Source organism: Rhea americana, unplaced genomic scaffold (genome assembly GCF_003343005.1).
Source record: "Rhea americana isolate MKP2758 unplaced genomic scaffold, rheAme1 scaffold_123, whole genome shotgun sequence".
NCBI lineage: Eukaryota > Metazoa > Chordata > Aves > Rheiformes > Rheidae > Rhea > Rhea americana.
Window position 1 is genome coordinate 2,839,864 of NW_028185295.1, and position 20,837 is coordinate 2,860,700.

General features: G+C 44.8%; 1 protein-coding gene across 2 annotated transcripts in view; it reads left to right on the top strand.

Moving 5' to 3' along the window:
• GALNT14 (polypeptide N-acetylgalactosaminyltransferase 14) overlaps positions 1-20,837 on the top strand; it is a 135,811-nt gene that overhangs the window by 102,151 nt on the left and 12,823 nt on the right. For both annotated transcript variants that reach the window (XM_085325815.1, XM_085325816.1), the window contains 7 exons: positions 992-1,059; positions 3,755-3,820; positions 6,200-6,321; positions 11,966-12,053; positions 12,756-12,840; positions 14,290-14,393; positions 19,754-19,880. In XM_085325815.1, coding sequence (XP_085181941.1) covers positions 992-1,059; positions 3,755-3,820; positions 6,200-6,321; positions 11,966-12,053; positions 12,756-12,840; positions 14,290-14,393; positions 19,754-19,880 — 660 coding nt within the window. The remainder of the gene's footprint in view (positions 1-991; positions 1,060-3,754; positions 3,821-6,199; positions 6,322-11,965; positions 12,054-12,755; positions 12,841-14,289; positions 14,394-19,753; positions 19,881-20,837) is intronic.

Here is a 20,837-nt window from a genome sequence, read left to right on the forward strand (position 1 = left end):
CAGGGACAAGGTCTGAGATGTCTCCGTGCCAAAGTTGCAAGTGTCAGAAATCACAAGCTAAGATAGGGCTAACTCTGTTGTAATACAGTAACTAAAGGTTTTTGGTCTCCCTATGGGCCAGACAATATGAAGACGCCTGATCATACGTGTTAGTGTAAGACCTTCACACTAATAACTGTGCACTCTCTGCCTCCACTGTACCTGCTTGTACCAGCAAATGTTTTCCCTTCATGAAGTCAGCCTTKACCCATGGCTGGGGGAGGGTTTTACACTCTGGTAATTCTCCTGACTTCTCTGTTGTRTGAGAAAGGGGAAGAGCAAGTCCAACCTTTTTAATAATAATAAAAACTTGGTGGTGTAAATAAGGGAATATTGTAGCTTTCAGCCACGGTTCACAATAACTCTCTCCTTAGAGGGGGCTTTAAACCACTTCTTCCAGTCTCTCTCATTAAATAGGCAGGCTAAAGCACTGCTCTTCTCTTCTCTGCAGTTTTTAAAATATAATCACCTCACAAGTGAAATGGGATTTGTGAGTTGTGAGCTTTTAAAGATGTTAGTTTTTCAATAGAGTAGCTTTGCTCRGTGTTGGTCCTGCTATCGGTGAGTTATCATTAGCTCAAGAAGAGGTGGAAGAGTTATGGCAGCAGTGGCATAAGTGCCTTATGAAACTTACTTTGTGCAATAAGCATATACCTGAAGCCCATTTCTCCTTGCCTGTTGTGGTCATCTGCTTTTGCTCACRGAGATGGTAAGGGTGAATCTCATCTATTTCTGAGGAATATTGAGTGCTCCGCTCCCAGATCAGACTAAAGGTAGCTGATACCTGGGAACTCTAGATTATGGGGCCGGGGTTCTGGGTCTTCCCTAGTATGTTCTTACCAGAAATACAGATCTTCTGTGCTTTGGCAAGGATTGATTCCTAGTCTTCCCTGTTTACTGGGTTGTTGTGTTGGTCAAGCCCTGTCATGGATTTTCTCTCTTAATTCTTTAGTGTGCTGAACCGCACCCCGGTGCATCTCGTCCATGAAATTATACTAGTGGATGACTTCAGCGATGATCGTAAGTGATTCTTTGAATGTTAAAAGCAAAGGGTCAAAGCAAAAGAGACTATGAGAGGTTGGGATTAACATGGAGAAGGGGGAGAGTATGTTGAAGTGAAAGGAAATTTAAAGTTCTGTACGTGTGGAGAGAAAACCTTGCTGAGCCAGGTTTGCTTTCATGCCTGGCAAATTGAAATTCCAAATGATAAACCTGTTCTAATGAAAATGATACAAGAAATGTGCATCACAAATCATTTCTTTGACCAGGATAYATGATTCTATTCCTTACTGGATTTTATCCTGCTGCAATTGTTGTACGTTTGATCAGGCTGTCAACTGCAGCCAGGAGCAATTCTGGGTTTATACCACTTGTAACTAGAAGGTCTTACATGTGACCCCTTCTTCTTCTCTGTGGTAGTCTGAGCCTCCTGACATTTACTCTACGTACATTTACACAAATGGCCAACAACCCTTGATTGACTTTAACTGGTTTAGAGAGCAGTGGAACAGTATTTCTTGCACAAGTTACATTTTAGATGGCTGAAGCCCCAGAGGTTTCTAGGGAATTGYACTAACTGTCTATAGCTAAAGACCTTGCCTAGTGAGATGAACAAGTCAGGGAGATCCAGGCTGCAAAGAGTAAGTGTCTAAAAAATAAACAAAAATAAAAAACAGATAAAATTCCTTAGGCATAAAAAGGATGATAAACTATGCCTAAATTGAAGGGTCCAGGACGCTTGCATTTCAAGGAACTGCAAAATCTAGCCATTTACTAGGAAATGGAAAGTAAATGGAGAGGATTAAAAAAGGGGGGGGGGGCAAAAAAATTTATCCACATTTTACTCTTGGATATTATAACTAGGTGCTGCATCAGAGAACATTAGGGATAGATTTCATAGCAGAGCCACTTCTTATCTATCTGTCTGCAGCATAGAGGTCTCACTTGGAGGTCACTGAAGCCAGTGAAGAGGTTCCCAGTGATTGCAGTGAGCTTTGGAGGGACTCCAGTGCACTGGAGGCTAGACTGGACAAGTCTAGAAATGAGCAGAGCAGCTCTTATGGAGAAAAGGAGCAGGTGCAAAGGCTTGAGCTGCCCTGGAATTCAAGCAGAAACAGCTTTTGGAAAGGGTGGGGAAAATAAATAACAATTATTTGGGTAAATATGCAAAGTGCTTGCTTTCCTGAAAGAGGAAGATTTGTAGGAATACATCTTCCCTGTACCAGCATGCCAAATGGCATGAGCTGGGAAGAAAGTTCCCGCAGCACCAGAGGGCGGTCTGCTTCCCACCTAACTTAGAACAGCCTCTTGACTACTTGAAATCGGTGCTTCTCAGATGTCTTACATCTATCCCCTTCTTTCCTGTGATAGTCTGAGCCTCCTGGCATATATCATGCATATATTTACATAAAGTACATGTATTTGCATAATATGATATAAACACATGGTCAGTTTTTCCCTACAAACCACTACAAGCAATTAGTGCTTTTATCTTGTGCCCAATTGCATCTCACTTCTTATCTCTGTCAGTTCATTGACCTTTCATTCACACAGATGCAATTGTTCTACGTGCAGACAACAAACATACAGGCAYGTGCACACACATTCCAAATAAACCCGGAAACTTCAGTCTTATATACTTAGCAAACTTCGGCCGCTTTGTTCCTCTTGTCTGTACACATAACCTCAGTTCAGTATGTGTTACAGGGGATACCAGTACAATGATGTATCTGTAAGAATAAGAATCTTTGTAAGAAACAAAGATTGCTGGRGCAGGATGAAAAGTGTTTGGAGATGTATACACACACACAGGGTGAAAGAAGGGAACAGGGCACAAGCATGTGTGTTTATAAGGACGAGGAAGCAGAGGCAGAGGGGTAAGATGTATGAAGGGATTGCGGAGGTCATGGTGTGGATGTGCAAGGCTAAAAGAAGTCATGCTGRATGTAACTGCGTGGTGACCAAGCTCGATTCCTGCTCCATTCTCCTCCCCACATTTTGCTAGAGGTCCTCCCTGGCTAGCAAGTGGTACCAGGGTGGTAGGCGGGATCAGAGCATGCACCAGAGCAGTGGCAGCAACTGCAKACAGGACTGCAAGGCCCCTGTACCTTGGGTACAGGCATGGGTGGCCATGAGGCCTCTCTTTCCTGGGGCACAGTGTCCTCAAAGCTGCTCAGCCAGCATATGAGAATGGCCCCAGCCACAGGAGCCCCCAGGGCCTGCTCACCCCTGCCACAAACAGGGCATCCAGTGGTCTCTTTGACCATCTCYTTCTCCTTGGCCAAGGCTTACAGGCCACCTCGTGGTTCTTCTGCCCTGCCCTGCAGACCTGGATCAAATGGTTTAAATTTTGCTCTGCAGCTACCAGAAATAGTCATTTACGTTTAATGTGCAAAAGATCTGAATCTGACTTCAGTCACTGCTCTTCTTTCATACTGATTTTATAGCATAATTCAACTATAATCAGTCTACGTAAATCTGTCAGGTTAACACTAGTTTTATAACTGGGCTGCTACTGCGTCAGTCCTGATTTATGCTGTGTGAGCTAAGAAGTAAAATCATTGTGTACCAGAAGTGCCATCACCCTAAAAAACAATTAGTCGGACCATGATAYGGTCCTCTCATTGCTCCTATTTTCCTTCAGAAGACCATTTGTGCTGTGAAAGCTAAAATCTGAATGCTGCTAAGTTACATGCCTCCCTTTGTGTTTCCAAAGCTGATGACTGCCGTTTATTGGGCAAGTTACCTAAGGTGAAATGCTTACGTAATGGACGACGAGAAGGTAAGATTTTACTGACCAAGACTGGAGTGAATGGTGGGAAGCACGGATTCTTGAGGTATGGGAGTGACGGAGGGGGGATATTGAGCCTCTGTGGAGTAAGTGACAAGGAGGGTGAGCTGGCTCATGTGAACAGGGACCCTTGGGGTCTGAAGGGACAGAGCTCAGGTAAAAGGAGACCGGATATATTGCTTGGGATTTGAATCTGTTTCACCACCACCCCTCACCCTCTTTAGAAAGATGGGACTATTAAGATATCCAATGAGGCTCAGCTGTAGCTTATTAGCCAGAAAATTAGAACAGGCAAAACAAAGCCCCGGGTCTTCTTTTTAAAGATGTTTGTTCTAATGAAACAGATGAGATCTGCTCCTGTGGCTTCTGTGGGAATTTAAAAAAGTGTAATTAATTATATTTGAAAGATTAAGAAGATCTATATGAAGGATGAATGTATGTCTTATTGGGCTACTGCTGGCAACCTCTTGAGACATTTTCCCACTCCACTCCTTAGTCTGAATGGATATTGTCAAGTCCCAGTGTTAGGAAAATAAAGAATTTTTTTCATACTGAAAATCAAAGGCATGAATAAGGATGTGTAGGCTGGGAGAACATAAAGAATGGGAAAGGTTTTCAGTGTACTCTTTCTTCAGAGGGTTTCAACTCTGCAGGTCTATTGTTGATGTGGAGTCAACCTGTTGACACAGAGGAGTTACCTGGGTTGGTGGGAGGGTAGGGGATTTCTCCATAGGTCCGCACCTCATTCCTGCCTTTCTCTCCTGTCTGATTAGGATACATGCTAATGGGCATATAGGCTGTCCTCCAGCACTGGAGGGACCTAGAGGCAGCTTTATTGCATAAAGCATTCAGGATTTGGGAATCCAGCCTAGATGGCTTGCCTCAATTAGTACATCTCTAAATCCATCTTCCTCAGGGCCTCCCAGGACTTGAGGAGGGGTGAGATGGATACAGCAGACCCTGTCTACTCATGAGATCTTGGAGTTTCAGTAGAAGTTGCAGAGAGTAACTTGAGGACAAACTGTGTTGTAGGAGGATACCTCAGCAAATGCTATCTTGCTCCAGGTTTTATTCTGTCTGTCCCTCTCCCTTCTGCTCAGAGGCTGTCCCTTGGCCCCTTTCCTCTAGGGATTTTTTAATATCAAAGTCCTCCTCCTTCATGGCCCAGAGGTGTGGCTTCTCCTTGGAACATATCTATGTCTCTCTTTATTTGCCGTTATATCCCTTCATRTTACCACTCTTTGTCCTTCGTTAAGAAGCTTAGCTCCCTTTCAGCAACATATGGTTCCTGCTGTTAGAGGAGGGTCCATCTCCTTAGATAAATTGAAGTTCCCTTGAGAAATGGCCATAGGTGGATGAGTGATGAAAAGCCAGGTGACTCATATGAATAACTGTTGTCCTGTATAGTAATCCAGGGAGCTGGATTCCAACAGTATGTGTTGGAAGAAGGGCTTTCTCTTAAAGAGGAGCAAGCTTACTAAAGAATCCAGTCTAAAATCCGTGTGTCTATGATCTTCCTCCATGTTCATTTTTCTCTCTCACMAAGTTGCACAGAAATCTGTTGCCAGCATCTGCAAACTCCTAAGGATTTTAAGTTCACCATCAGGGATGCTGATGAACTGAGCAGGCTTTTAGCACCTTGAGAACGGGCTTCATTCCTTCACAGAAAACACATTCCCATTGACCTGTAGATCAGCAATGCGCAAGGGTAGGAGAGAGATGTGAAGGGGGGAAGTTTTGCTAGGACGCAGAAGTGGGCACATCAGTGGAAAATCTGAGAGAGGTAATTCTGGCACTAAGCATTMCACCATCAGCTTCCCACTGACAGCTGTTGATGTTTCACTCGTGTATATGGGGGCATCCAAAACTATGAGCTTGCTAAGGAATTTGCCTCACTGTTAGAAAACGTGGTGCTGACAGGGAAGTAATAGAATATCTGCTTAGATTCCTTTCTGTCTTCTGGAGCATTTGTGACTGCTATTCCTATCCCATTCCCACCTGATTTGTGTTTACATTAGATTGTATTACCTGCAGGGGGTTATGGAAGCATTTCAAGTTCTATTTTGCCCCAGAAGGTGACAGTAGAAATAATTACACAAATTAAGAATTGGCGCAAATGYCATAAATCGTTAATCTAGGTGGAGCTATTTATTTACTCTGGTGACCTTAAGAAATGATTGCTCTGCCTTGCGGTGCTGGGAAGGGGTCAGTGAACCAGAACGATGTTTTACCCAAATGGGCTTTAGATGGGTCAACAACTGAGGGATCTGTGAGTACAACAGGACAGTGCTGAAGGAGTCASTTGAAACGCTGCATGGGGAAATTCCCCAGGCATCCGGGTGGGAGTTGACTTGGGATGTCCCTGAACAGGTCTGATCCGGTCCCGGATCCGAGGGGCAGATGTGGCACAAGCAGGAGTCCTGACCTTCCTAGACAGTCACTGCGAGGTGAATAAGGACTGGTTGCTCCCTCTGCTGCAGAGGATCAAAGAGGTAAGCGTTCCTGTGAGACCATGGCCCCCTTAGAGTAACTAATGTTGAGGCCTGTCCCCTCTTCYCTCCAACTCTTCCCTCCTGCTGCCTCTATATAAGCATGAACGCTCTTCCACCCAGGCTTTTGAGAGGCAGGTAGGTTTTCTCAGTGAAGAGAGTATATGTGGGTAGGTCAGAGTAGGTACATCCTGGGACGGTCAGGGRATAACCAGGAAATACAGGTTGAATGTTGAAAGGGGAATAGGCGGGCATTGCTCCAGCAGACTTTTTAATTAGGCTCATGGAAAATGCTCGGTGCTGATGATTTAGGGGAGTGACGGCTCCTTGAATAGGGGCCGAATTTAATTTCATGCAAATTAAGCACTAATAAATTGATTTAATAGGATTTAAATTCTGCTGATTTCACAGCTGACAATGACATTCCCCTTTCTCTGGAGGCAACTCTCTCACCAGGCGTGCATACAGAAGCACTTGGCATCTTGTCACTCAAGGCAAAAGGATCTCTGTCCTGATGAGGAAGCCTTCAGCTCCAGCTTACACTCATGAACCTTTCCATCCTTGCACCTCACTTCCTYTCCAAAAAGTGGAGGTTAAAAAATGCCCACAGATGTCTAGGGCTGAGCTCTGTGCATGCAGCTTTGCTGGTGTGTTGATGAGGGCTGGGGCCATAGAAACACTCACTATTTTAAGGGCATCCATGCTTTGACTTTTTTTCCATTCTGTCCGTTGGTTCTTCCTTGCCCCATCACTATGGTGCAACAGGGATAACCCCTTTCATCACCTTTTTTATGGCTGATGGGTAAAAGCCCTTGACTACTAGTATTTGTTACTCAGTAATTTTAGAATTATTGAATTATGTTGAAATAGGGGCAGCTGAGGAGCAAAGAAGTGAAATGAGGTATGTATTACCTTGGGTATTGGAGAAACCTGCTCAGCTGGTGTCCACAGTACCCCTTGCCAAGTCATTCTGCTTTCTACACCTTGTTACTGTGATGCCTGTCCTGGGTGGGCTGTGCCTTCACCTGAGCAGAGCAGTTAAGGAAGAGAGGGAGGGAGAGAGATGAACAGATTAAGACCTTCAGCTGTGGGTGAGGGAAGTCAGTGCTGTTTGCACTCATTGCATATCCAGGGCTATAGAGCTCCCAACCTTGGCCTGCAGGCAGGACCACAGTGCTGCTGATAAATGGTAATATAATGAAAATGGCCTTTTCATATTATTGATTGCAGCTTCTGTGGAAATATGAGAACATGTGCTATGAAATTCCACTCAAGTCTCATAGCTGGCCTACCCAAGGGCGGGATTCACCACTAAAGTTTATTACATCGATTGTTTTCTTTTTTGAGCTTTTTTTTTTTTAAAAAAAAAAGAAAAAAAAGACAGGCCTGGCAAACTCCTCTTGAAAGCTCTCCTTGCTGTCTGCTGACACTCTGCTGTATTTCAGTAGGGAATATGAAGAGCCATTGCCTCTTTCCCAGGCAAACCTTTGATGTGTTATGGCAGGAGGAAGGAGGAGGTGGACAGAGCTGGGTTCCTCTTAGAGCACCAGTGTGATGGATGAATATGGATCCCATGGGCAATGATGCCATACAACATTTATTGCAGAGAGGCGGCAGCAGTGGCATCRTGGTCTGCATGTAGCATTAAAATCAAGTGTCATCTCTGTGAACTTCCTTTTATTTGCTCTTCTAAAATTTTTTCTCCAGCTGGAAGTAAAGGCTAGCTCCATGTGCAGCTTGTGCTGTTGCGCTTGCTGTATTTACCATGCCATCATCTTGCAGCCCAGACAAAAGACACTGGGGGGACTTACTATCAAGAGTGTTGTAGGACTTTCAAACCAAGTGAGGTCACTGAAAAATAGAGCTTTGACGAGTTAAAGAAAGGCTCAGTGGCTYGGTCTGCTGTAAGGTCATTTGTAGAGCTCTGCTTTAAAGTCCTGGTTTAGGAGATGGAGGCAGTGTAGTGGGGTTCATGGTAGTCCCTCGTGGGAGTTTGCCAGGCACATCAAACTGCCAGCAGGGCTAGCAAGTGTGATGGGCTTCGGGGAGCAGAGGTGGAAGAGCAGTGAGGACTGTGGCGGCTGGGCTGTCTGGGAAGAGCCTCTCAGGATTTTGAAATGCTTCTGAAGGAAAGTATCTAGGTGCCTGAAAAGAAAGAGTAAAGGAGTTTTATGACAGACTGAGGGATGTATGTGAGAGCTGTGTGCAGAGCCAGGAAAGCAGGCCAGCACAGAGGATGTGTCTGAAAATACACTTTACTTCCTTTTAATTCCACTTGTTTGTTTTTGAGTTGTTTGCAAATGCTGTAGGATAAGCGCAGGAGGTCATTGCCCTAAATCCCTCAGTTTCCCTCTTATTAGGCCTACTATGCCTATCTTTTCCATCAGGGTTAAAATATTGATCAGTGAACTGTATGAAATGTTATTGCTGCCACCTTCAGGCTATGCTAAAAAGATRGGTTCCCTGACATAGTATAGCAGTGAGGATTAGCCTTATACAAAAAACATTTTCTTCCTGTGTTGCTAGCAGGAATARTCTGCTTTGTTCTAATATGATTTAAGTTTCAAGCAAATGAGTAGCGACTGCCTCATAATAAACCTAGTGTTCTCCCCAGCACACATCCATCTTGTGCATCACTTCTCCTTTCTTTTTTTTTCCCCCCTTGGGCAGAGCAGCTATTCCTGCAGGTTTCTGTGGCTGGCAAACACTGGAGCCCTTAAGCGTGACTGTGCGCCGGGTATGTGGGTGATAAACAGCCATGGGGGATGCACATCCAACCCCACGTCTAGCTTTCCCCACAGCTGCTTATACCCTGCTCCGAGGGATATGTGGTGGCACTCCCTTTTGCATGTGGGCAGCACTTGCYTGGCATGTGGTATTTTTGAGATGAACAGCCCTTGAGAGGAGTCTGAGAGTGTGTAGTGGGTATCTAAGGAAGAGATGCGTGTGCTTGTCCATGGGGTTGCGTGTAGCTGAGGGCTCGCTCTGGGGAGGGCCAGGAGGCCGACGTCTGTGCCCAGGAGTGCACACGTATGCAAGAGTGTGAGTGACTGCGAATGTTTTGCAAATATGTTTGTGAGCATATGACTGTAAATGCATGGGCACATGCTTTTTTTGTTTTTACTTAYGGAACAAATGCATCTAAACCCATTCACCATTTTGACTGAATAATGTTTCTAAAAGTGTGATTATCAAGCCCAAGGCATTTTTGTAGTGTAAATCAATCTGCTCACCCTCTAAACTGTTTTTTTCTGTGTTGAACCAGTGGCTAATGCCCTTCTGCTTCCAGCTCAAGCCCCCATCTATTTCATGCTCTCCCCTAGATAAGGGGAGGCAGGTGAGGGGCAACCTTTGCTCTCATCTTGCATGAATTACATAGAGACAGAGGTGCAACCATTGCCTTTTTTTATTGACCATTACAACTATCGGGCAGTTGACATAGAGACCAGGAGCCTGTAGCAAGCTGGAGTCAAGTTCCTTTTCTGTTGAAACATATCACTTGATTTTAGAGTTTTGTCCTGTTGATTTAGTTTCATAATTCAGTTTGTTTGAGAAGTATATTGGAGYAATGCATTCTCATATTTTTGAAAATCTCATGTGAAAGAAAGCTGAAGATTTGAGTATAGTAAACATAAACAGACCTAGGCATGAGCGTATCCCAAATTATATAGCATGTGAAAATCAGAAAGGTGAAGCTGCTTATAATAAAACGTGTCATTCAACCTAAAATAAGTAGTAGCAACAGAGCTATGCTCTTGAACATCCAATGTTTTTCTTTTGAGAGTCAGACAGACCATCATGAAAGCTGAGTCCTCATTGTGTGATAGGGAAACTGAGGCACAGAGGTGGTCATATGGCTGAAGTTAAATCATCTGCAGTATTTCAGTCAGCCAAGAAGTAAAAGGGATTTTCCTGTAAGAAGCTGTGCTGTGTAGTGCACAGGAGTAGAATATAGACTGGGGATGAGCTAGGGCTGTTAGAAGCACTCACCAGTGAGCTGCTTCAGGTCTGGTTATTAAATGATCAGATATGATCATTTCCCTRCACTGTCTCGCCTGCAGTAGTTAATGTTTTCCTGGCAGCCTCTTTGCTTAAAACCTTTCCCCCTCAACTCACCCAACTAAACGATGCTTGTGTATACTGAGCAATGACAGTTCCTGGGTCACCAAATTCAGCTCTGATAGACTTTCTGCTCAGCTGCTTGTTGTTAGACACCAGCAAGATGGGCACGTTGTTCTTTATCTCATAGCAGTGAACACCCTTATGGACCGTGTGTCTGTGTTGGTRGATTCCTATACGGAGGACTTCTAAGTGCTTTTAAAGGCCCATCACGCTTGGAAGAGAGGAAATAGAAAAGGCATCCCCCAGACAGAGAGCCRTTTCAGGGATGGGAGTTTGCAAAGCTCGAGGAAGCAGCCCGGCACTGGTGGTTCGTGCGTGCAGCCTCCACCGCCCTCCCGGCAGCAGCACAGCCCAGGTTCCCTTCTGGGCTTGAGCTTTCCCACAGACCTGGCTGATTTCAGTGGGTTCTTTGATTCGCAGGTAGCTTTAATGTTCCTGACTATAAGTTGTTTTGGAAATACTGGCTATTTGTCACACTCATTTGTAAAACTTGAGCTCAAGTCGAACTCCCCAGCACAGCTTGTGGCATTCAGTTGCTTTACAACAATCCTACAATGGCATTAGAATACTTCTTTGTTAGGACTGTTTTCTTAAACAGAGTCTGTTCTGAGCAAAAGAGCAAGCTCGTGTGCTAAGATGCTTTCTTTGCTTGTCTGTGAAAAGCTTTCTTTTCTTGTCTGGTGGGGTAWAAGCTTGAAGTTTGAGCTGTAATTGGAGTTTGGGATTTTTGAAAAGAAAAAGGGAGATAAGAGACCAGTYGAAGCTGTCAAAGTCTCTTCCTCTATAGATACTTTTGTTCATAACTGTTTGTATAATCTCTTTGCCCATAACAAGATGCTAATTAAATCACCAAAAACTGCTTAAAATAACTGGTCTTTTTTTTTAACCCCTTCACACCTTCAGCAGAACTATAACTGAATTTCTGTAATTGTACTTTTAAAAGAATGTCYGTGTTTAAAAGGTCTGACTGGCTGTGTTTTTCCCCTGTCATTTTAATTGCCTGTTTGTTGCTTGACTTTTGAAATTCAATAAAAATAATTTAAGGGAGGTGAAAGGGGAACACATTGATGAATCTCTAAAAGAAAGACAGAGCTTTGCATTCAGCTGAGGATTTATCARCCAAGTTCAGTACTGAATACAAGCACACAGCCTGTGGAGGGAGAGTCTGGGGGTGAAAAAAAAAGCTAATGAAAGATGCTAGCTCAGCGACTCAGCAGCATGCAGTCCTCCTTTCCTGGAAAAGAAAGTACACACCTTCCCAGCCACTGTCTTGGCAGCATGCCCTCCTTCTGGATTCCCAGGAGTTTAGTACCATTTAGTGGATGCTGCCATTAATTCCTTGGCTGAACTGATGCGACTACTGAGAAAGGGGAGGGACTGTGATGGACACTTCTCCACAAGAAACCAATAGCCAAGATTTCCAGCTGCCTAACGCAGCCAGAGCCTATCCCCTCTCTAGTTTCTATGCATGTTTTGTTGCAATGTATGATCTGAAGTCATCGCTTGTTTTGTCTCTGCCTTCCAGGATCCTACTCGAGTGGTCAGTCCTGTTATTGACATCATCAACTTGGACACTTTTGCCTACGTGGCAGCTTCCTCAGATCTCAGAGGAGGTGAGTCTGAGCAGCACTCGTGCCCTCCTGGGCACCTGTCCCACAGCATACAATATGCAGCAGCCCTCAGCCAGAGGAGACCACGGTTGCTGAACAGGATCTCACTGTTCCCTAGGCTGCACCATTGCCTCTGCAGTGCATTAGCCCTATTCAGTGCTCCCCGCTGACAGTTTTCATRCTAGTTTGGGGATAGATGAGCATGACATGAGGAATGGTGTTGGCTCCAGTAGATAAAGCAGTCAAGCAGGTTTGTCATGTCAAAGCTACCCTTTACAGCACTGAAAGCAGGTTGCTGAAGAGAAGAGACAGATGATTTTTAGGCAACAAATGGAAGACACAACTGTAGCACTTAGTAGTATGCCTGTGCTATTTGTAGCATGCAATATCCATCAGAGCGTGTATCTATATGCACAAGGGGACAAAGCAAGGTTTCATCAACAACTTTAATTCTGACTTTTCCAGTTTTTAGAGTGCTTGACTTCACAATTGTAATGCAAGATATTGTTTTTCTTTCATATGCACTAGTAAGATATGTTAGTCACTGGACTCATCTCCCAAGACCTGCACCTCCGTGACTTGAGTCATTTAAAAGTGGAGAAAATAACTTAATGAGAAACATCTTCTGCAGCAGGAGAAATGGAATTGCTTCCTAATCCATACCCATTTTAATTTGCTCATGGTTCTTCTCTGCTTTGTTTTCAGGTTTTGACTGGAGTCTACATTTCAGATGGGAGCAGCTTTCCCCAGAGCAAAAAGCCAAACGACTTGATCCCACTGAACCCATTAAGTAAGTTGACGGCGAGAGAGGGAACTGTGGGACGTATGGCAGGACGAGTGTTTTGTTTGATTTTATGTGTGTCACCTTGTAGCATAAGACTGACATTCCTTCCAGGACAACTCTGAACTTTCTATGTGTATTGCGAGCTCCCAAGCAGCTTGGATTTTGCAGTACAGCTTCACCTCCTGACAGTGAAGCCTGAGGGTGTTGTAGTATTGTGATGCAAAGATAGGGTATATTTTTGGTTACTTGTGTTTTGGTAGCACTAAGGGGGCTGAATCTGATTAGGGGAAAAGCCCAATGATCTTTACTCCTACTTCTTGCAATTTAGCTAGCACTTAAAAACAAGGCAGTGATCCTGGTCAGCTTGATTAAAAACTTGGGTCTAGTTCTGCCTTTCCAGGTGAATGCTACTCTTCAGGACCAAGCTTAAGGCTGTTCAGAAAGCCAGGATGTAGGAGGGATAGCAAAACTGAAAAGGAAAGATAACATCTGTCTGCATCCCTTGGTGTGGAGGGAGTCTCTCGTCCTACTGAAAATCTCTCTGTGTAGTGAGCTGAGTGCTGGTGACTGGCATTCAGTGAGCCTTCTGACCAGCTATGAAGCTACTAGGGTGTACAGCAAAGAAGAGATGAGGTGTTACAGGGAGCTAAGAGTGCCAGAAAGCTCGCAGGAGGTCCTCATGGCAAAAGAACAAAGCACTTTTTCTCTTATGAGGCTGTTGTTAACAAGAGCTCTCACTCACTTCCAAAGGCTCATCTCACATTGCTGATCATCTCCCATGTAGAGCACTGTGGAGACTCATCAGGGTGCAGAGAGTCCATGCCAGCTCCTCCTGAGACTATGCTAAGGCATTCTCATTATTTGCAATTGCAATCCATGAGACGGGCTCATGGAAGCGGGATTTGTCCAAGCAAATGATGAGTCTCCTAAAACTATTTTCTGGGTCTGCCCTCCCCATCTCCGTATACCTTTTCTATGCTGCTTTTCTCAGCTAAATCTAAAGAATGAAAAATAACTCTGTTTTGAAATAAAGATCAAACAGCTAGTGCTGGCTTTTAAAAAGCCCTTCTAAATTGGCTCTGCCTTCTCCCTCCCCAGTGGAATGGTGCTCTTAACAGCCTAGCTCCAGGCAAAAAGCCCATCTGAGTAACATCATGTGAAACACCCCCCAAGCTCTAAGTGCATTTCTGATGCTCAAGCCTACAATCAGGGCTGTGAACTTTTGGCTTGTAGGAGTTGTGCTGATGGATGTATTAGGCAGTTGTTAAATGCCAGACAATTTATGATTGACAGTAAAATACCAAGGCAACTGAAAGAAAGGCACTGATGCTTTTTTGAGGTGTGTTATGGTGAGAGGCAGATACATAGGTAATATTCTGAGGGTGGAAGGGCTTCTGTGCATGTAGATGGTGCTACAGTGTTTGAGTGTGCCCTCTTTTCTTCCCAATTCTGCAGGACTCCCATCATTGCTGGGGGGCTGTTTGTGATTGACAAAGCCTGGTTCAATCACCTGGGAAAATATGACAGCGCCATGGACATCTGGGGTGGGGAGAACTTYGGTGAGTCACTCTTCTTCCTTGTACTCACTTGTGATGTTGATTCTTCTTCTTGAGTCATGTGAGATGGATACAAGGTCAGTCTCTTTTAATGCTCCATTTGGCTTCGCTCACTTACATTTATAGGTTATAGTCTCAGGTGAGTAAGGGATCCATGACCTTGAGTGATAGGAAATGAGCAATTACTAGTTCTTAGTATTTCTTGCCTTCCACACTGTTTGGATTTTCTGTAGGGAAATACTACAGAATTTTCAGCTTTAGTGTTATTAACATATTAGGAGGCACCACACTTACCCTCCCTTTTCTTCCTGATTTTATTTTCTCATTAATAAAGCAAAGATATTCTGATGTTCGAAGATAGCATTTCAAAACTATGAATGACAGTATGAGTGCCTCCCTGAATTACAGAGTGCCTGAAACAGTGGCTCCATTGGCAAGTTGCAAACTGGTGGCAAAGTATCATGGCTGCCTATCCATTCTTATATTGCTAGATGGGTGAGGCTGCCAGATTCTTCGTGACAAAATGATTTTCCCTGGAGGAAAAAGGTTAAGAACCTACCTAAATTAAGTCATCTAAATCCACCTCTGCCCATTATCATGGGGGCAGGTGGGCATTAAGAAATCTCCTGTGTGCAAACTTGACAAGACTGATCAAATTGGTAACAGCTTGTCCCTATTCCCCAATGTCAAACAGAGCTAGATCAGGCTAGGCTGCTCTCTCTTTGAAGCTGTAATGATGCTGCGGATCAGAGCAATAGACTGTATCTACGAAGGAAGAAGGAGGCACCTGATGTCAAGGAGACAGATTGGAATCTGGCTTTAATAGCTAGCACCTCTGGGGAGTGTGGCTAGCAAGGAAGAAAAAATCTTGTGTCTTAACACATATAGCAATACTGTCAGTCATCCAAAGGAACAGATGCTGCTGCCTTGCAGTAACCCRTCTACTGCCTGGCACTGTTGTTTGCTTCACATGCCTTTTTCCTCTAACATATTTTATTTATTTATATCTTGTTGCACAGTAGGATCTCTCTCCCTCCTGCTTTCTCTCTGTGGGTGGGTGTCTTGCCACTTGTTTAACCCAAAGCATCTGTGCTTCTGAAAAGCGTGGATCTAAGGAAATCTATGAGAGAAAAGCAGCCCTCCCACCTCCCCCGGTGGATTAATGGCCCAAACAATGCATTCAGAAAGGGAATTAGACAGAAAGACTGGTCCTGCCACACTGGATCTGACCCACTGTCCCTCTCTCCTCATTACTTGTCTCTGACAGCAACCAACATGAGCTGCTTCCAGGAAGGGACCTGAAATGAACAATTAGAGAACATCCTGCTGTCCAGGGACGTTTGTTCCCAGCATCTATCAGGGGTTGTCTGATGCCCTGCACTGGGAGGCATTGCACTCCTCATGTGGTTATTGCCCATCTTACATAGCRCATTTCATTACTATTGGCACTATTCCCCTGGAGATTGGACCTGACCAAACAGTTGCTGTCTGTGCTGCACAGCATTACACGACCTTTGAGCTCTGACCCACTCGCAAACTGACCTCAGATCCCATGTGAAAAAAAAGGAAAAGACAAGGCAGGTTAAGGTTAATTCTGGAACAAAAAAGTCTTAGCCTGCATGGCAGCACATCCTTGACATCAGATCCTGTCCTCAGCTCCCTCTTCACCATCTGTCTGACAGCGGAAGCATGYCTGGCTCAAAGCTGCATGTCTTGCAGCTGTAACAGTCCACTACACCGCTGCCACAGTGTCCCACTCTCCTCCATGAATGAGCAAGGTCCTGCCTGACCCTACTGTCCCCTGTCAATTCTGGGCAGGTGACAGGGCAGGAGCTGACTGAACTGCTTCTCATTTTGGGTACTTGCAGTGAAACGTGCGTTTTCCTGTTGGTTAGTCCTTCTGAGTGGATGCAGGACTCCAGCCCGTAGGAGAGCATCACTTCTCCCTTTAATGTCGTTAACTTGACAGCTAGAGAGGGCTGGAGACTTTAGGCAAAACTAAACCAAATGTGTTTGGAAATAGAGGAAGGACATTTTAGGTGCTTTACTTCTCAAAATTATTTAATCCTCTTTARGGGAATTGGTTACTGCTGGTAGAAGGACTTGCAGGTCAGCTAGAGGCATGGAAGTTATTTTGCCAATCTAAGGCCAAGTCCACCATACTCCACTGTGTCCAGACAAAGGCATGGGTTTGGTCTTTTGGCCCATCTTCCTTGCTGTGGATGCCAGCTGTGCCATATGTAGATCCTCATGAGAGAAAGAATCACCAGATTGCCCCTTGTCAGCCAATGAGCAATCTTTTTATAACAGCAATGTCAGAAGAGCTGATGGGGGAAGTCTCTTGGATTTACTACCGTTGCTTCCAGGCAGCCATTGCCATCAGACATCTCCATTTGTCTGCCCTTCTTCTCCTACCTTGTGCATTATGCAGCTTGGTGTCCTGTGAGATGCAGTTACTGATACTTGCAGCTGCACGACATTGGGATCAACAGAGGTGACTCCTCACCCAGGACTACTCTGTCATGGCAAGAGACCTTGCTTGGCCAAGTTACCACAGAGAGATGCTGCAGAGCTCCTTGCTTTGTAGCAGCTCTCTGAAAGGCCTTTGACAGAACATGGGTGAGTCTCACAGTGGCAACAGCAAAACTCAAATTTCAAGAACTYGCCATGTTCTGGAAGAGTCATCTCAAAGAGGCCAGGCAAGCTGCATGCTCTCACTATCTCCCCTTGAAGTACAAAGGGGACTAGCTCGGAGGGACTGTCTACACTGGAGACATACCTGCCTGATCAGATGAAGCACGTTCCTGGTCTCYTGACTTATATGAATTGGCCCCTTGCCATAACTTTGCTGTGCTTTAGTTTTTACCTCCTCCCAAGGCATTTAGCTCTTGACTGCAAACCTTGTTAGTTGCCAGGGWTGGGGCTGTGGGTCATTTCTACTAACAGAAAACTCTGCTTTAATTGCCTCTGCTGGGATTAGAGCAAGGTCTGCAGAGTACAAACTTTCCGAAGCAGAGAGCTTTGACTCCTCACCATCTCCAATCTCTCAAGCACTGTGTTTTCATTCCAAGCCAGAGTGCATAGAGATCACTTCAGCCTGCCTCTTTATTATGCCTTAAATTATGAGCAGGCAAGGACTGAACTGTGCAAGCGTTTTTGTTGTAGTGTTTTTAGAGCACCATAGGTTGAACAGAAGGACCAGAAGAAGGGAAGGCATAATGCAGTATCCGCACAGCGGTTCACAGCTGCTCACCTAATTGTACTCCTTTATCAGTGCACTCTTCTAATTTGCTTAGCAATACTCATGGTGTGGACAGCACTGTGACATACAAATAAGGAGCAACAGCCACATGTGAGGAGAACTGAGTGCAACAGCTTAGAGTGTCTGAATCCTGCTGTAATCTCATTTCCCTGCAGCTGTGATTAAGGTTGCTCCCAACATAGCACTAGGACATGACACAAGGGCATGTTTTATTGGCCTATTAATACCTAGTGCTTGGGAAAGTTGTGAGGCTGCAGCTGCTGTTGGCAGCTCTTGACTGTAAACACAGCAGTGAAGGAAAGAAGAAGGGATTTCTATAACAAAGTACTGTTCCCTTCTCCTCCCTGCTATGCTTTCCCACCCCAGCCTTTGCTGACATCTTTTGCCAGTGCTGGCTATTAACAAYGGTCTCAAGCTTTGAATTTTGGCCCCAAGAATTAGGGTGAGAAGGCTTTGTGGCCGTGTTGGCCTCCAGTTTCCATTGCCTCAGGAGCAGCAGRGTGTGCTCGGAGCAAAAGGCCTGTAAGAGTTGGATGCCCTTGCCCGGCACTTGCTGGCATTATCTCCCCTCTATGCGCTTCTGCGGCTCCTGGAAGAGAGTGCTGCAGAGTGCTGCAAAACCTGTGTATGACCCAAGACTCATTTATGAGGGAGATAGTGACAAGCTGAAGACTGAGCAGGCAGAGGAGCTGGAGATGTGACACTTCATAAACACACAGCATGCTAAGCAATGATCAGTAGTTACACGAGTGCTGCGCTGTGAGCTTAAGACTAATGGAGGGAGTTAAAAACACCAAGTTCCAGGCCAAACACCTCAAGTGAGATGGTGGAAGCTGTGAATCACTTTTCTGAGGAGTGGCAGCTTTGTGCCAGGGTGGTTGGCAGGTAGACACTACCAGCCCTCAGAGGACTAGGAGTTAGCTTGCCTGCCAGCAATGTCTGAAAAGCCTTCCCCATGGCTGGGGCTTGTCTTGCCATTGGATCCACCCTGGGAAGAGTCACTGTAGTGCTAGCATATGTAAGGGAACTGCAGGGAGCATGAGCTGGCAAAGCTGATGGGTATCCTCTTGTCTGACTTCTGTAATTAAATATCGGGAGGGGGGGAGAGTGAAAAATAATTTTTGGTTTTGGAGTAGATATATGCTAAATATAGGTCCATACTGTCAGCAGATCATAAAACAGGATGCAAAGACCTGCAAAAGTATTTTCTTTTTATTTCATTTCTTTACCATGCTGGTCCTATCTAAGCGTGACTGTCTGGCAATATAGCTGCAGATTCATAGTTTTGTAGACATTAAGACCAGATGGACCCATTAGATCAGCCATTCTGCTTACCCCTATTACCTTCACAGTTACCTACCAGGAGCCCAATAACTCATGATGTCAGTTGTGCCATAGACTTTTTCCTCMAAATGTGCCCAGCAGAACAGTCAGAAAATGGTTTGGGACAACTAGGAGATACGTCCTGTAATGACAAATTATTCAGATTTTTGGAATAGTCCCACCCAGCACTGACATTTGCTTGTGCAAATGTATGTGCTTTGTTGGTGTGCAGTGCTGGCACTCAGGGCCCAGGCTGAGCTCACCTGAATACATGCTGGCCAGGGTAAGGTCTTCTCTGTTTTGGGACAGGTCATGGATGTACAGCTCTTTTCACTTTGTAGAATCAGGTCTGGATTCATAAAGATAATGATCATTTTAGTCTTTAATGAACAGAATTCATGATCTATGCTGGTGGACTTGACAGCCCCTCAGAGGAAAGTGCTTCTGAAATATGCAGTGCAGAAGTAATTACAGTAGCACAAAATAACAAGATGATTTGGAGATGTAAGCTGTGCTGCATATAAAGGGACATACTTACCATCGAGTTCTCCCCATTGTGATAGCACCTGCTGTGCGATAGGCAGATTCAAGTCCACTAACTTCAAACAAATTGTAAGAAGCTTTGAAATGCACTTTTAAGAGAGTTGCACTTTGGAAGGTCCCTCTGGTAATTGGTTTACCCCAGTTTAATGTGGCAGAGGAAGAAATGAGAGAGAACACCAGGATCCACCCTGCTTTAGGATAGAAAGATAAAATGCTGAAGCTGCTTTTCTTGTAGAAATCTCTTTCCGTGTGTGGATGTGTGGAGGGAGCCTTGAAATTATCCCCTGCAGTCGTGTTGGACATGTCTTCCGGAAGAAACATCCGTATGTCTTTCCAGAGGGGAATGCCAACACATACATTAAGTAGGTATTTTGCACTTGCCTTGCTTTTGTGAAGTGGAATAAAGTGCTAGCCTGTGAGAAGGGGTTGTGTGTTAGAAGGTGGGCAGAGAAGATAGGGAAAAAGTTTGGCTGAAACATCTGGAAATATCCATGAGCAGGACTCTCCCGGGCCAAAGAAAATGAAAGCCATTATGACTGTCTCCCTTAGGATTTTCACAGAGTCGAGAGCGTGACAGAAATAGGTCTYTCTGATGTTACGTTTCACGACCACTGAAATGGAGGGGAAGCCCTAGCCAGCTCCATGAGCCCCGGCTATCATAACAGCAAATGGCTTAGAGTTCTAAGGTCATTAAAAGTCACCTATTAATGACTTGAAATCAGACTATCAGCAATGTTTGCAAGTCTCTGGAGACAGAYGGCCAAAGAAGGAGGCAGTCTGGAAGTAGAAAGCAGTCAGGGAGAGATGATGGGAACAGCTAGTGAAGTCAGGAAGGGATTTCCTCCTCTTTTCAGAGCTCTGGGCTGAAGGTTGCCTGTTAAGTAAATAACAAATACTGGCCACACTTATGCTTAATACAGGATTGTTTCTCAGATAAACTGCGCTTGTATGTGTTTACACACCAGGAACCAGGGGTTCCTTTTTATGTGGGTTTCCTAGTATTATAAAAAGAGTTGACAACATTTGTGAACACCCAGCTGCCTGCAGCAGGTTACCACTAACCTAGTCTCTGTACACCTTCTCCAGGTTTTGCATGTGATCACTAAGATGTGTAATTTGCATTCATTATATCTAATACATTRTTTCCAGCCTCACAGCATGTTGGACAAGAAAGGCACTTTTCAATTGGGTAACCAGAGGTGGCCCTGTATCACCTTACTTCAAAAAGATGGCAGTGAGGAGAGAAGGCTGTTGCTGACATGAAGGGGGAGGGCAAAAATTTGGGAACAGCGTGGGGGCTCTTGCTTTCAGTAGGGAAA